This window comes from Artemia franciscana, chromosome 1 (genome assembly GCF_032884065.1).
Source record: "Artemia franciscana chromosome 1, ASM3288406v1, whole genome shotgun sequence".
Classification (NCBI taxonomy): Eukaryota; Metazoa; Arthropoda; class Branchiopoda; order Anostraca; family Artemiidae; genus Artemia; species Artemia franciscana.
Genome location: NC_088863.1, coordinates 4,631,049 through 4,648,920, shown reverse-complemented (window position 1 = coordinate 4,648,920; position 17,872 = coordinate 4,631,049). Strand labels below are relative to the sequence as shown.

At 34.5% G+C, this 17,872-nt stretch overlaps 1 protein-coding gene across 2 annotated transcripts in view; it reads left to right on the top strand.

Annotated features, from left to right (window-relative positions):
- LOC136024740 (tau-tubulin kinase homolog Asator-like) overlaps positions 1–17,872 on the top strand; it is a 132,122-nt gene that overhangs the window by 104,665 nt on the left and 9,585 nt on the right. Inside the window, exons 17-18 of one of the 2 annotated variants that reach the window (XM_065700177.1) lie at positions 6,015–6,104; positions 16,807–16,941. In XM_065700177.1, the coding sequence (XP_065556249.1) occupies positions 6,015–6,104; positions 16,807–16,941 (225 nt within the window). The remainder of the gene's footprint in view (positions 1–6,014; positions 6,105–16,806; positions 16,942–17,872) is intronic. The other variant, XM_065700186.1, reaches the window with a different exon arrangement.

Here is a 17,872-nt window from a genome sequence, read left to right as displayed (position 1 = left end):
ACTTATGTTGTCAACATGACCCAGAGACATCCACCGAAGGGGGACATAAAAAAAAATCATATTCTGTAACGATATCTTAGGGTTTTTGATAGTATGTATTACTTAAATAAAAACATCGCATATTCCCTTTCGTACGAAAAAGAATCATCAAAAATGTATGCATTCTATATAACAAAAATACCTAAAATTGCACGACATGGGAACCATAAAAAATAAAAAAAAGAAATGCAAAATGGCACCGTCCATAAAAGGTATGAAAATCGAAAGCGAGGTAGACAAACATGGAAACGGGACATTTTTTTTTTATCGACATTGATTAAGAACTAATTGCACAAAACTTCCTGAAAAAGAAGTTTTTCAAAAAAAGTAGAGTCGTACTAAACTTAAGACCAGCAAAAATAAATTCCTATAGTTATTCAAACCCAAAACGACCGCGAGTTACAATAAAAAATCAAGTCAAAGTCTAGACGAGCAAAACCTACCGTAAATAGGGCTGACGTCCCATGTGTCTTCTAAAAATCAGAACGTAATTTAAACTTTACTGAAAACAAGATGTATTTTAAACATTTTCTCTTTTTTAAATTTAATAAATCCAAAACTATTAAGAATTTTAGGAATGAGTATTAGTGCATATTAAACTGTTATTCCATATTCATTTATTCTTTTCAGTGATCTTGGTTAATATGGTGTTTTTTTTTTATGGTGTGTTTTTCTTATAGTTTTTCTTATGATATGAAATGCATACCTCGAAAAGAAAATTGTTTCCGGAAAAGTACAACTTGCGTCTTTAGAAGGCACAAGGAGTGTTATCCCTATTCGTTTTTGCTGTAGGATTTGTTAGTTATAGGTTTGACTTGGCTGTTTATTGTAATTCCCCTTTGTTTTGGATTTCATTTATTTTTTTGATCGTAATTTATGGTCGTTATAATTTCTGCTCATCTTTTGTTTATTGTATCTTTTTACTTCTCTTTTTATGCTTCACTTTATCTTTTTACTGTATCTTTTTACTGTTTTACTTTATCTTTTTACTGCTTTTATGTAAAATTATTTATAAATAATTTGAAAGATTGCATTTGGAAAATAGAGATAAAAATAACATACGATTCAAGTTACAATTTAATTCCTTGCGACCCGTGGGATTGAACCGTGAAACCCATGCTTGTGAAACTTAGGTTTCTCCACTGCGTAATCACAAGGAACAATGGGTGATGATTCTTTTAGAAACATCTTCAATACTTCTGACAGTAGAATTTTAATGGTTGATGTACGGCTGCTTTTTAGGGCAGCCTGTTCAGGTGTGAGGGTTTATTTACATCAATGGACAGTTCGAAACATGAATGTTTTGATATAACAGAAGCAGAGGCAGTTTTAAGGCGCTTGCCCCAGGCGCGGTATTTTTAGGGGCACACAATTTCAAATAAACAGTCTAACGCTTATAATCATTTTAATCCTTAACATGCATTTAAGCTGTCTGAAAACTTATTTTCGGAGATTATTTTATAATGAATACCGAATAGATTCTATAGTGCTATAATAAAACAATTGTGAGAATATGTGCAATTAATGGCCTTTTAAAACATTTGGAGTAAAATAATTCCTACAATAATTCAAAGTTTAAGCGACCAGAAATTATTAAATTTTCAGTTTAATTCCTTTTGTTCTTTCCAAGGCCTATTCAAGACACATAATATCAATAAAACGTAAACGACACAGTAGGCTTTAGACTTTTACGGCTGGGGGAGGGAGAAGGGGCAGTAGCCAAACTACTGTCTGTGTTGAACAATCCCTCGCTCTTTACGCTAAAGCTTTTAATTGTTTTAAAAAGCAGAATTGTGGCAAAGAGTCAAACTTTAGCGTAAAGAGCGAGGGATTGCGGAGGGGACAACCCATTTCATATACGGAGTAATTTCTGTTCGTTTTAAGTTTTAATGTCGCTCCTTACTTTCAGTTAAAAAAACTAGTTTTTTTTTTATGTAATTTCTGAATGTTTTTGAATTAATGCATGTTTGATTTCGGCTCTCCACACATAAATTATTAAAATGAAATTTGCATATTAATTCCTTTTTTGGCTAAACGGCTTTCTCTTAGTTTTGATCAGACGATTTTGAGAAATAAGGGATGGGGAAGGAGGCCTAGTTGCCATGCAATTTTTCGGTTACATAAAAAGGCAACTATAAATTTTAATTTTTAACGAATTTTTTTATTAGTAAAAAATATACGTAACTTAAGAATTAACTTACGTAACAAACTTTTATATTCTTTAATTTTTATTATGTATATGAGGGGGTTTGTACCCTCGTTAATACCTCGTTCTTTACACTAAATCGTAAGTTTTGTCCCAATTCTTTAAGAATAACCCCTGAATCAGAAAGGCCGTAGAATAAATAGTTGAAATTACTAAAAATACTATAGCATGAAGAGCGAGGTATTTATCTCCTCCTAAATACCTCGCTCTTTATGCTAAAGTATTTTTAGAACCCATCATATGCGTAATAATCTCTGTTCGTTTTAAGTTTCAATGCTACTCTTTACTTTCAATTGAAAAAAACTTTTCCATGTTTATTTTTTCATTGTTTTTTATAGTAATTTTAGAAAATCCTGCGCCCTTTTCATTGAATTTCTGTTCCCCCATGACATATTTCTCCAAGGAAAGATCCTCCCACATAGCCCCCTCCCCTCAAACCCACCCCCAAAACCAAAAAAAAATCCCCTGAAAACGACTGTACACTTCCCAATATCCATTATTATATGTAAACACTGGTCGAAGTTTGTAACTTGCAGCCCCTCCCCCAGAGACTGTGGGGGAGTAAGTCATTCCCAAAGACATAGTTATTATAGTTTTTGGCTATGCGGAACAAAATGGCTATCTCAAAATTTTGATCTGTTGACTTTGAAGAAAAAATGAGCGTGGGAGGGGGCCTAGGTGCCCTCCAATTTTTTTGGTCACTTAAAAGGGCACTAGAACTTTTCATTTCCATTAGAATGAGCCCTCTTGCGACATTCTAGGACCACTTGGTCGATACGATGACCCCTGGGGAAAAAATAAAAATAAAATAAACACGCACCCGTGATTTGTCTTCTGGCAAAAAATACGAAATTCCACATTTTTGTAAATAAGAGCTTGAAAATTTTGCTATAGGGTTCTCTGGTACGCCCAATTCGATGGCGTGATTTTCGTTAGGATTCTGTGACTTTTGAGGGGTGTTTTCCCCTATTTTCTAAAATAAGGCAAATTTTTCAGGCTCGTAACTTTTGATGACAAAGACTAAATTTGATGAAACTTATATATTTAAAATCAGCATAAAAATCTGATTCTTTTTATGTATATTTTAGCATCAAAATTCCGTTTTTTAGAGTTTCGTTTACTATTGAGCCGGGTCGCTCCTTACTACAGTTCGTTACCACGAACTGTTTGATATTGATAAGTGGGAGTACCTAGTCTTTAATGCAAAGTCTATGCCCATTTGAAATCCGCGTTCTAACTTCTCCATCCATTGTGTCTCTGATTTGCGGCGGTCAAGCATTCATATTTATTGGAATCTACTAGCTTTTAGGATCAATATTGTACGGCATATTAAAGAAAACTTAAAGCGGGTGATGGTAAAATAGTAGCTAATCGTGGTCATTATTATCGAAAAGCGCTTGCATTGCTATACACTAGTTTTTGCGACCATTTAATACTTTTCCTATCTGGTACTTCACCTATCCTGAAAAAAAGACAAGATCTGGCTGAATTGTGTATATTATATTTCCGCTATTGTAAGTTTCTGTTTCATTTACCCCGGTCTTATAGGAAAAAGAAAATAATTCGGTATTTCGGGGCTTCTGACATTATTACTCATTTGGGGAAGTTAGGCTCAAAATTGGAAAAGGAATTTTTTTTTCTCTGGGCCCCTTCCACCTCTTAGTTCGTTTATTTTCCCTTTAGTTTTCACCTGTTTTCGCTTTATAGTTGTGTTATCTCTTAGCATCTCTGCTATCTCTTTATCTCTTTCGTTAGTTGAGTTATGGTTGTGGTATATATGTTTTATCGCTCGTATAGTTGTGTTATTTTCAAATTATACTCCATAATAGAGAGGCTCCGAACACCCAGCATTGTATATTAAGCTCTGAATTTGACATTTTTTTCTAACGTGACCAGATTCGTCCTGCGCCCTGCACCCTTTTCATTGAATTTTTCTTCCCCCATGACATATTTCTCCAAGGAAAGATCCTCCCACATAGCTCCCTCCCCTCAACCCTACCCCCAAAACCAAAAAAATCCCCCTGAAAACGTCTGTACACTTCCCAATAACCATTATTCTATGTAAACACTGGTCGAAGTTTGTAACTTGCAGCCCCTCCCCCAGGGACTGTGGGGGAGTAAATCATCCCCAAAGACATAGTTGTTATGGTTTTCGACTATGCTGAACAAAATGGCTATCTCAAAATTTTGATCCGTTGACTTTGGGAAACAAATGAGCGTGGGAGGGGGCCTAGATGCCCTCCCATTTTTTTAGTCACTTAAAAAGGGCACTAGAACTTTTCATTTCCGTTAGAATGAGCCCTCTTGCGACATTCTAGGACCACCGGGTCGATACCATGACCCCTGAGGAAAAGAAAAAAAAAACAAATAAACACGCACCCGTGATTTGTCTTCTGGCAAAAATTACAAAATTCCACATTTTTGTAGATAGGAGCTTGAAACTTCTACAGTAGGGTTCTCTGATACGCTGAATCTGATGGTGTCATTTTCGTTAAGATCCTACGACTTTTAGGGGGTGTTTTCCCATATTTTCCTAAATAAGGCAAATTTTCTCAGGCTCGTAACCTTTGATGGGTAAGACTAAACTTGATAAAACTTATATATTTAAAATCAGCATTAAAATGTGATTCTTTTGATGTAGCTATTGATATCAAAATTCTATTTTTTAGAGTTTTGGTTACTATTGAACCGGATCGCTCCTTACTACAGTTCGTTACCACGAACTGTTTGAGAACTGGTTTTGTTGGAATAAAACGATGGGCCTGTTTAAATTTTCTCGGCTTCTTAACGGAAAATTTCAAGTTTTCTGTTTTTGGAAATTTAAAAACTATTGGAGCAAAGAAATGAAACATCGGTCCTTGAGAAGCCTTGTTCTATTGAGAACTATTGTAAAAAATAGAGGTGTCAGAGCTTTTGTCCCAACCCACACTTTGTGACGTGAATGCCTGAAATGAAGACTAGCCTTCATGACTCATGCAAATGCCGAACTCTGGAAGAGGCTCTGTGATAGTCCTTGCTTTTTTCTGTGAAGTAAGCAGCAGTAGGGGTATGGACCATTCAAGTCACATAAAACGAAACGAATTTTCTGATAAAACAAAATGTCTATTGCGATAAAAAAAAAAAAAAAAAAAAAAAAAAAAAAAAAAAAAAAAAAAAAAAAAAAAAAAAAAAAAAAAAAAAACTGTTACAACTTGCTACGCAATGACGGGGGAATACTATTTTTCGGATAAAAATGTTGTCCCTCTCAATATTCTTTTTTTCTGACAGAATACTACATTATATTCTTGTGGAGGACCAAACGTACGTTTAAAATGATCTGATTTAATGTGCAACAGTCAATAGTAGTTTGTTTGCTATAATCATGCTGATATTTCAAAAAAAAGGTTGGGGCACTGGCGAATGTTTCCCCAGGGTCTACTAGAAGGTAAATCTTATCCTGGTTTTTCAGCATTATTTGATATATTTTAGTAACACAATTTGATTTCCAGCAACGTGTTTCGTTTTGGAATGTTAAATGTGCTCCTTTTTCATTTTCTCTGTTTTTCGTTTAATGGGCTACTCGATTTGGCAAGTATAAAGCTCATATATCTTACTAAAAATGAAAATAATTGTACATTGCTCGTAAATTTGATTTTAAACGTGCTATTAATATCACCTTGGTTCTCAGGATTAGTTCTATAATTATGCATGGTATATTGTACCCATTTGCTTTCACCATATTATTTTAATTTTGTTTGCTTTGTTCGCTTTTTATTTTTTGTTTGCACAGGCAGTGGCGGCGGAGTCCTGAATTCCACCGGCTCTCAGTCCCAAGCTATGATGGGCTTATTTCGTACCAGAGGACAGCCAGCCCCTTTTGGTGAGATACATCTTCTCCCTTCTCCTGTTTCCTTCCTCTCTACTTGCTTTCTATTGGTAACTTTTGACACCTTACAAGGGTTAAGGACCCTCTTGATAATATCGATTATATCCTTCAAACTTTTCAGATTATTTTTCTGGGGGTTTGGGGAAGAGGTTCAAACCAACAAAAGTGCATTCTCATGTTTTATATTTCTGAGGTGGATTACTAAGACTAATTTGGGGGGATTTCCCCTTATGTGGGGACAGGTATTCGAATTTTGACGAGGTTGATCATCAGTTCCCATTTTCAGTTAATTGAACGTAACAGGATTCCTCTTTTTTTTACGTCCCTCCCTAGCTAGTCCTCCTTCCCTAGTACTTAGAAATATAATAATCCAATGGGGAAATGACTGCTTCCTTACTGACACTACTAAAACTAAGTGCTTGAATGAAGGTGTACTCTTACATCATTGTCCAGCCGCAAGAGAAAATAAGCCAAAAACCCACGCAACATCCACAGAACTGCCGAGAGTGGGCAAAGTCGCGATTAGTACGTGCAAATTTCGAACAAAAGAAATATTTAACCATAGAAGTTATCTCAACAGTATATTTATTATTTATTAGTGGATTTGATATGACTATGAGCACAACAGCACCTGAGAAACTTTCTCAAAATTTTCTTGTTGGTGTGTCAATCAAGAGATTCTTAGTTTTGCTTCTATCTTTTACTTTAGTTTTATTTACTTTTGCTTCATTTAGGTTCATTTCCCTTCATATGCCTCTTGTTGTACCTTATCTAATCCGAATTTATGTCCTTCAGCAGTATATCCAGGAGTTTTGAGAGAGAAGGAGGGCGGGTGTTAATTTTTGCTTCTTTTTTTTTTTTGAAGATTCATAGAATTTTCTGTGAAGTTATTCAAAGTTACTGAAACTTATTTACAATTTAGGTTTCCAACTTTATAACTTTGAAACATACATTTGTGTTACCGTTAACTTTCTTTTTCGACAGATTTGCATAAATTTAAGTTAAAAATATGTAAAAGTAAGCTGCTCTCACGCCTGTCAGGGAGGGTGGGGAGTGGGTTGTGAGAGTGGGTGGATCGGATGGATCTACCACTAACTTCCTTTTGGTTGTTCGATATGTTTTTAAATTATTGTGGCTGTTAATTACTGTTCCTCTTCTTTTTCTTGTACCCACTTCTCTTTTGGTTGTTTGGTATGTTTTTTATTTCATTGTGACAGTTACTTACTGTTCCTCTTCTTTTTCTTGTACCCACTTCTCTTTTGGTTGTTTGGTATGTTTTTATTTCATTGTGACTGTTACTTACTGTTCCTCTTCTTTTTCTTGTACCCACTTCTCTTTTGGTTGTTTGGTATGTTTTTTATTTCATTGTGACAGTTACTTACTGTTCCTCTTCTTTTTCTTGTACCCACTTCTCTTTTGGTTGTTTGATATGTTTAAGTTCATTGTAACTGTTCTTACTGTTCCTCTTCTTTTCCTTGTATCCACTTTTCTTACGAAAACTAGGATAGCACTTGCCTCTTTCAGTTTATTCGCCTGTGATTTAGCTTCATGTTTTTCTCTTTTGTGTATTATTTGTTTACCACGTCAAAACAATTCGTAGTACAATTTGTGATGATGCTACTGTTTAATCCTCATAAAAATGGATGTTCTACTTAAATAACGATATTGCATTTGAAAAAGAATATTTTCTTAAAACTTATAAGACTTGGTAGAAAACAAAACGAATAGATAATAAAAAACTAAACTCGGTTGGTCAGATTGAAACTTGGCTTAAATTGTGTATTTCAAGTTTTATGAATAAACGGAAACCTCCACCCGGAATGTTTGTCCTGCTCCCAAAAGCGGAAAAGAAATGAATATAATGTTTTTGATGTGTTTTCTAAAGTTTAAAGTTTAGGCGGTTTTTTTTTTGGGGGGGGGGGAACGGAGGTATATTTTTGAAGGAGCCTTTAAGTTCTTAGGGGGATGGGGCTGTGACCACAGGCTCCCCAGGACATGCACCTGAAGCCATTGCTAAAATTGTACTGGAATGTTATTAAAGTGCCAAGACAAAGAAAACATGGTATTTGAATATTAGAATTCATGTGCCAAGTTTTTCCTATTAATTACAAACCTTAACCCTGATCAGAGAATGTCAGATTTCTTATTTCTTATAATCAAAACCTAGTTTACATTTTAAACCCTCAAATTGGCACCATATTTACCCTCCAAAAGTGTTGAGCTTGGTAAAGGCTGCTCTGAATTCCAAATACTTGTCTTTGTCCGACTTAATGGTCTTATTTAATAGGTTTAGAAGGAACTAGCTGACGGAACTGTCAGTTTTCTCCGAATGGACTTAGCCGGGGCTAGGAGGATGGGGCTTCATTTGTGTTGGTATTACGGTTGAAGAGGTGTTGGTTTACCGCATCGGTCCATCTATTTCGGGGGCTGTCTTAAGGCCAGTGTCAACCATTTTCCGAGGAACTGAAATCCTTAATGATTGGCGGGATAACTTGGTGGGATGTGGAGTAGGTGGTCGTATCACCTCAAAGAACAGTGTTCTGCGTGAGTAGAGAGATTCGCCAGCTTGATGGTCATTAGGATCTCAGTGTTATGGATATTATCACACAATTGGAAAATGCCAACCCGACACAAGTGTTTAGTTTAAAAGAGTTGGGTGTTTTAACGCCACCGCGGTTTTCCGCCACCGTATGTTTTCCGCCACCCAGGAAATCTTGCATCATCAAGAGGATTAGTTGGGTCAGAATAGATAGGTTAGGTTAGTTTATGTCTATGTGTATGTTTTCGTCTGAATCTGTGTCTATGTATATTTCTATGTGTATGTCTATGTCTGTTCTTATGTCTATGTCTATATCTATGTCTATTCTGACCTACCTGAATTAAAAGATGGCGTAAAACATATGGTGGCGGAAAACCGTGGTTGCGTTAAAACACTGCTACCGTTTAAATGGCATCGACATTTGTTAGCTGTCACGTCTCAGAAAAGTGCAGCATGATGTTTGAGGCTATGTCGTTGAAAATTTGTTTTTTTTTTTTTGGGGGGGGGGCAACTATTTTTTATTTACTTTACAACTTGGTAGGGCGACCAAATAAACTATCGAAATAATACCCCTATATTCCTGTAATAATATCCCTATAGTATGAAAATGACGGAAAGTTTGACAAATCTGAAAAAAAACAATAAAGGGATACCCTAATAATGTAAATGTTTAGAAAAGGCTAAGGAAATTTGTATGATTTAGAAGAAAAAAAATGCCCATACTTGGCTTCCTATACGTTGAAAGAATTGTTACGTTTCTAATGAAAGCCTTGCTATTGAAAAAAAAATGCTTTGCTTCATTTCTAATCAGTTAACGAGACCTGGTAAGAGAGACATAACATAGGGTACTTATTTTAGTACCATAACTTCTATTAGTAACATAGGGTACGTAACATACGAACCACACTCAAGGATTTCGCTCTTTAAGATCTGACAAAACCGGTTTGCCTCTCTGCAATTGGTTATGATTTGCTTATTTTGAATGAGAAAAACTAGGATATCGGTATATTTTAATTAAATATTTTGCCTATAGAGATGGTTAGGGGCTAGGTTAGATTAAGTTAAGTATTTAATATAATGCGTTCATCGCGGTCTGCTTTCCATGATTCTTTGCCGTAGTTTCCATAATTTTGTTAATGAAGCATTATATTTTCATCATATTTTGTTATATTTCATTAGGATTAATCTGCCTTCACTTCTTGGGTGTGTTCAGTTTAATTAACAAGTACCTAAAATAGTATCCAAATATTAAATCAAATATTCAAACACATTTAAATAATTAGTCAAAATTCTCTCCCTATAGCATCAGAAAAATTTAAAATTAAAGTAATCAGAATTAGGATCCAAAGTCGTAAAAGTTTAGAAAACGTAAAAAAAAAAAGTTTTCTACGACTTAGATGAAAATAAAAAGAAACGCTACAACAGAATGCTTATCTTCCTTCAGTCAGTTGACTAAACTTGGAAAGACATGTTAGATCTCTAATCAGTTCACTACTTTACGACCTGGTGGGGGAATCATAGAAACTCTTAACACCTTAGCGATAAAAGACCTATGTAGTGGGGAAAAATAGAACAACGATAATCGTTCGCTTATGAGTCTATTATAAGACAGAACCGGGAAAGTTGCGGACTATTCAAGACACATGAAAAGCCTTTTATCTTTTGTATTTCTTGAGGGGGAAAAGACAGCTATTTCAAATAAGGGGAAACTAGAATAACAGAAAGAAATGTAGCAGGATAAGCAGTTTAAAATGATGAAAAGAAAGGAATGTTGTTTCTATGACACTTTTCTAAGATGTTAGTGTTATCCAGAAAAAGCAAATATAAAATGTTTCTATTGTACTAATAAATGCAAATCAATGAATGATTAATGAATGCAAATATTTAAGATGGAAAGTCATATATTAGTGACAAGTCTGACAAGTTTGTTGTACTTAATTTAGAAAGTAGGTCGTAGTTCCGGATTTTTTTTTGTCTTTTATTTATTTATTTATTTTTTTTAATAAGCCAACTTTTTAGTCGGTGTTTGTTTATATTGTTTGTATTTGATGAAATTCCTTTGAATGCATTAGTGGGAATATAAGACACAGCGAACAATATTTTACATTGTATGTCTGTCTCTCCCTAGTTTGTCTGTGTAACATAACTTAATTTAAATTAAAGCAGTTAAACCCTGTAGTTTAAAACGGCAAAAAATAAGAATGTAGTTTCAGAGACAATTTTCTAAGATAAAATACTGGTGTAAGTATCAATTATTTAATTTAATAGAAGCCCACTTAATAACCCCATGAAGAAAAAGTAGCGCACTGAAAAAAAAAGAAAGCCAAACAGCTTCTGAAGGTAAAATAAATATAACGTATTCACAAGAAGCGACATCTTATCACCCAATCGTCAAGAGGGATGCCAAAGGCTCGTCGAAAACCTCATGTCGATGTTTCTCTCCTGACTGCATCCCTTGCCCGCGTGATAATCCTATGAAGACTTAATAACCATATGAAGAAAAAGTAGAACACGAAAAAAAAAGAAAACCAAACAGCTTTTGAAGATACAATAAATATAATGTATTCGCAAGAAGCGACATCTTATCACCCAATCGTCAAGAGGGGTGCCAAAGGCTCGTCGAAAACCCTATGTCGATGTTTCTCTCCTGACTGCATCCCTTGCCCGCGTGATAATCCTATGAAGACTTAATAACCATATGAAGAAAAAGTAGAGCACGAAAAAAAAAGAGAAAACCAAACAGCTTTTGAAGATACAATAAATATAATGTATTCGCAAGAAGCGACATCTTATCACCCAATCGTCAAGAGGGGTGCCAAAGGCTCGTCGAAAACCCTATGTCGATATTTCTCTCCTTATTGCATCCTTAATCAGAGATAAACGAAATTTGGGTTATCGACTTGATATTTACTCAAAAATAGCTTGCCAGCCGCACGTTAATGGGATTCCAAAGAAAGAAAATTCAAGAAAAATTCCTGTGGAAAATTCTCTTCTGCAGAAAACTTACCCTCTGCTGAAAATTCCCCCCGATAAATTCTATCTTGTGGAAAATCCCCAGTGTGGTCGCATTTTTAAATTTCGAAGTATTTGAAAAATTCTCGTTTGGACAGCTTATCCCGGAAAACTCCTCGGCCGAACCTATCCCAGGAATCCCCCGTCTCTCTCTCTCTCGGAAAATTCCCCCTCAGAAAGGCCCCTGTTGAAAATTCCTCCCCGACAATTATCCCAGCGGTGAATTTCCACACATGTAAAATAACAATCGTATTTTTGAATTTAAAAGTATTTGAGAAATTAGGCTAGGATAATTAAATTGCCCGCCGGGCGTTGTTGGATAAATAATGTCCGGAAATGTGAATAATGTGGACGGAAGCACGTGTCAAGTATTTGTTTTCGGGGGTCTGTAATTTCAGTCAGCGCGAAAAGTATTAAGAGGACAGGAGGGCGGGGGCGAAAAAATTTTATATCTAAAACTTTTGCATGAGTATGCTTAAAAACTTCTTAAAGTTTATTGGCGATCAGATCTATAGTGTAGTAGTGCACACAGGACACACAGAGACATATATACATTCGGTTTTGTACGAATGAATGAATGAACTGTATTTCCCACTAAAACCACATAATATCATAGTGGAGCAATAAAAGGAGTGATAACAACAAAAAAAGTATCAAATAAGAAACGCACAAATATGTACGATCAGAACAACAAATGGACACTAATACCGCAAAGCATCAGAAAGTTTAATTTCCGTGAAATTCATAAAACATAAAAGGTAACGTATATAACATACAACATATAATGTTAAATCATATGTTGACCATAAAGACCACAGTCAAACGCTTTACTTACATCCAAACCTGCAATAACAATTGATTTCTTCAATCAATTGCGCTCCATAAGGATATTACACATAAAATGGTGCACACATTCTCTACTGCTGCCCTTTTTGAACCCAAACTGGTTGCTGGTTGTGTAAAACACTCGGTTTATCTCATCAATAACTAGTACAGGGTGGGCCAAAAGTCGCTGACCCATTTTAATTTTAAATAACTTTTACTTTAACAGTTATATGCATGAAATTTTAGTATCATAAAGTCAAGGCGATGGAAATTGATTTTCGATCACGTACGTATACCGTGCGTATACCGTATCACGTTATGTACCGTACGTTGTACGGTAATGAATTTCTCCATAATTGATTTCCAGGATGTGAAAAAATAAATATATTGAGAAAATATAAAATATTAAGAAATAAAAAAGATATTGAAAAAAATAAAGGGTCGGTGACTTTTGGCCCACCCTGTAGCCTATTTCAAAATTTTACAGAGAACCCAAGCAACAGTAATTGGCCTGTGCAAACTACACTGAGATGGGTGTAGACAAATATGCCTACATATGTGTAGACAAACATTTTTCGTTGAGGAAATATATAAAGATGAGGAACTTTTTGTTTTTATTAGTTAGTGCCACCAGGGAGACAATAAATACTGAGTAGTGCAACTACAGAGAAAACTGACTCGAAACATGATTGTTAAATTTAAGTTTGAAAGCCACCAAGCTCATGTAACAAGACTAAGGCCAGAATTAACATGCTCAACCATGAGTAATTAGTAATAAGCCTTAAGCTTCATAAATCATATTTGTACGAGATCCCAAGACACTTGAAATGTAAATTGATATATATTTTTAATATAAAGTGCCACAAACTGAAGACTCGTTTTAGGGATAAAAATGATAAGTGTTAGTATTTGATTCATATGTTACTATTAAATACTTTTTTTTGTTATTTTTTATGGTTCTTAATCACTATATTTTAAATAATTATGTATCTGTTGTACTAATTTCATATTATTAAGATTATTAAATTAATTTATTTAAAATTAATTAATAAATAATTAATTTAAAATTAATTATTAATTAATTAAAAATTATTAAATTATTAAAATTAATTAATAATATTAATTTAAAATTAATATTAAATAATTATTTAATAATTAAATAATTTGTTTTTCTTATATTAAATAAGAAAAACAAGTTTTTAATTGTTTTTTATTGTTTTAAAAAGTATAACTGTGACAAAGAGTCAAACTAAGTGAGCTATAGTTGTGGAAAAAGTTACTTGCAAAAGCCCTCGGGGTTTTTTGCTTTTTTTTCTGAGAATCCATTAATTACCTTATTACTAAACGAAAACGAGGGAAAACAAGTGTATATTGTATGATTCCTCCCTTTTATTGCCAGATGAATCGATTCTCATTTTATTGATCTTCGGTGTAATAACATAGAAACATAGAGAGTTTATTTGCTCAAGTTTTTACCGAATGACCACGGATATATACAGTGGGTAAAAGAGTCGAGATATTTGGTGTCCTTGACTCAAGCTTAAGTAGTAGCGTGATACATCACAAAAATAAATTGCGGAACAAATATCTCAAAACTTAACAAAATGTGCTTCAAAAATAAAGGAGTGAAAATAAAGTACTGGTATCGACACACAGGTGTACAACAGTAATCTCTTTTTTTCGGTAATTAAATAAAGAAAAACAAGTTTTTTTTATTGTTTTTTATTGTTTTAAAGAGTATAACTGTGACAAAGAGTCAAACTTAAGCGTAAAGAGTTGAGGAGGGGACAGCCCCTTTTATATACGGAATAATTTCTGTTCGTTTTAAGTTTTAATGTCGCTCCTTACTTGCAGTTAAAAAAATTTTTTATTTAAATTCTGAATGTTTTTGAATTAATGCATGTTTTGATTTTGGTAAACCACACATGAATAACGAAATTAGTATATTATTTTTTTTTTTGCTAAATGGCGTTCCCTTAGTTTTGATCGGACAATTTTAGGCCTAGCTACCCTCCAATTTTTTGGTTACTTAAAAAGGCAACTAAAACTTTTAGATTTTTTTACGAAAGCTTTATTGGTAAAAAATCTAAGTACCTTATGAATTGACTTACGTAACGAACTTCTATATTCGTATATTTTTATTACGTATATGAGGGTGTTTGCCCCCTTGTTAATGCCTCGCACTAAATTCACACTAAAGCTTAACTTTTGTCCCAATTCTTTAAGAGTGACCCCAGAATCACAAAGGCCGTAGAATAAATAGTAAAAATTACTGAAAGTACTTTAGCGTAAAGAGCGAGGTATTTAGGAGGAGATGAACCCCTCATGTGTGTAATATTTTCTGTTCGTTTTAAGTTTTAATGCTGCTCCTTACTTTCAGTTGAAAATACTTTTTCATAAATATTTTTCATTGTTTTTTTTAAATAACACTAGAAAATCCTGCGCCCCTTAATGGAATTTCTCTTCCCCCATGACAAATTCCTCCAAGGAAAGATCCTTCCACGTAGTTCCCTCCCCTCAACCTCCCCCAACCAAACAAATTCCCCTGAAAACGTCTGTACACTTCCCAATAACCATTACTGTATGTAAACACTGGTCAAAGTTTGAAACTTGTAGCCCTCCCCCGGGACTGTGGGGGAGTAAGTCGGCCCTAAAGACATAGTTATTATGTTTTTCGACTATGTTGAACGGAATAGCTATCTCAAATTTTTTATCCGTTGAATTCAGGAAAATATAAGCGTGGGAGGGGGGCCTTGGTGCCCTCCAATTATTTGGTCACTTAAAAAGGACACTAGAACTTTTAATCTCCGTTAGAATCAGCCCTCTTGCGATATTCTATCACTGGGGCGATACGATCACCCCTGATAATAATAATTAAAAAAAAAAAAAAAAAAAAAAAAAAAAAAAAAAAAAAAAAAAAAAAAAAAAAAAAAAAAAAAAAAAAAAAAAAAAAAAAAGCACGCACCTGTGATCGGTCTTCCGGCAAAAAATATGAAGTTCCATATTTTTGTAGATAGGAGCTTGAAACTTCTAAAGTACGGCTCTTTTATATGCTGAATGCGATGGTGTGATTTTTTTTATTATTCTATGACTTTTAGATGCTGTTTTCCAAAATAGGGCATATTTTCTCAGGCCCGTATCTTTTGATGGGCAAGACTAAATTTGATGAAACTTGTATTCTTAAATCAACATAAAAATCTGTTTTTTTACACTTTCGTTTACTATTGAGCCGGGTCGCTCCTTACTACAGTTCGCTACCACGAACTGTTTGATAATATCGCAGATATAAAATCCGTCACGACTTGAAAAAATATGCAAAAAAAAAAATAAAGCTATGAACTTAAAGCACTCCTTTTGACACGGAAGTATATGACAGTAGTCTCTGTGGCTCTTTTTGGTAATAATGTCGTAAATCATAACAATAAATAAAAAAAGAAAACACTCTAGTTGAATTTGACTGTTTGTTGGCTGTTTGCCATTTCGATTTCACCTTTTCAATTGGTTAAATAATTGAATGTACAGTCAAAGGAAGAGAATAAGCTGTTACTTTTACTGAACCTGCAAGAAACTTTATAGTCCTTAGAACATGGTAATAAATGTAGCACAGGTTGAGGATTTTAGGGGGGTATTAGGGGATTGCGTATAAAAGGGAGGGGGCTCAAAAGATTACCTTGAGTCCACATTTCCAAGGGATCCTCTGCATTTATCTTGGGGAGTCCCTCTGCCCGAACCTGCGTGGAAGTCTCGTTGTAGGTTAGAAAGGTGATATCATTTTTCGGCACAACAGTCAAGCTCATTTGTATCGTAAAGCATTTACGATATAGCTTTATTTATCTTGCTATTATCTATTTATCCTGCATTTATCTTGGGGAGTCCCTCTGCCTAAACCTGCGTGCAAGTATCGTTGTAGGTTAGAAAGGTAATATCATTTTTTGGCATAACAGTCAAGCTTAGTTGTATCGTAAAGAATTCAGAATTGAATCGACTACTATGTAAATCAGGATAAAGTCGATAATTCGAACCGAAATAGATAAGGATTTATAAAAAAAAGAGAAGATGGATAGGAGAAAGAATGTACAAGAATACAGGAAATTTTGAAATTTGTAAATTGATATAAGCTCTCCTCAATGAGAATTGGTACAGGATTTCGTCTTTCAAGCCACAAAATCTTCCCCGGGTTTAAGAGAAGGCCGGAGTACAACGACAATATATTTGGATTCGGGTAGTTTAACGTTGTGATTATCTCATTATAGCTATTGACGCAATATGAAGTTAAAATAAGTCTAACCTTTTCATTAAATAATCATCTTTTTTTTATAGGACCCGCACATCAGCTACTGAATTAGGACGTTGGACCCCTGATACAATGGATATTCATGTGCAAGGATATGCTACTCTTCCCAGGATCTCTTCACCCCTTACGCCTCCTCCCGTCTTAAGGGATCTTGATGCAAGGTTAGTTGTTGTAATCCTTGAAATCATTGTTGCGAGGTGAGAGAGGAGTGTGTCTCTTAATTTCTAGTGCCAAGGAACCGCAAAGCTTGATATACAGAATAAGCCAGAATTGATTATTATTTTGGCGAAATTGGACACCTAAATATTCGGAAAGACTCTCTCTCGGGAAAACAGTCTTGGAGGGAGGGGAGTCATAAACGGCACACGCTTTAAGAGGATTCACACTTTCATAGGGGTGAAAGTTATTTTCAGAGCGATTTTCAAGAGTTTATATTGTAATAAATTGCAACAGATGCCTAAAAATATATTTATTTTTCCTGTATACTTAAAAGAAAACGTTAAAATTACGAAGGACTTAGGAATTTCTGGTGTTTTCATTCGCCAGAAACGCCTCAATGCATTCAGAGGTCATTACTGCGACCATCCATCTTGACAAATTTATATTTTTATATTTGAACATTCTTGTTTCCATGAAATTCTGTGTCGACTGGAATTTGTTTTACTCTTTTGAGTCCATGGTTTTGTATCCAAAATATAAATAAGGAAGAAATCCTGTATTTTCATCTCCCTCAGAAAAAGTGATAAGCGGAAACCATGGATCTTGAATACCCGACAACCGTGGCGCATTTTTTTAAATTTTGACGTAGGAAAGGAATAAGAAGTTAGAAAAAACTGGAATGGAAAGATTGACGAAATTTAATACTTTTGAGACAGTACGGGTATACAGAACGAATTCTCTGGGTAAAAAGAGGAAATTAATTTTGAGATGGCATGTAAGACGTTGACAAATAAAAATATAAGCCGTTTTTCGGCCATTCATTTGTTAGCTAGTAATTTTCTACTTGCTCATGGAAACAAAAATGTTAGCCGAAAAAAATTGTTGGCTTCAGTTCGTGCAAACGTATTAATTGGACAGGAAATAAAAAACACA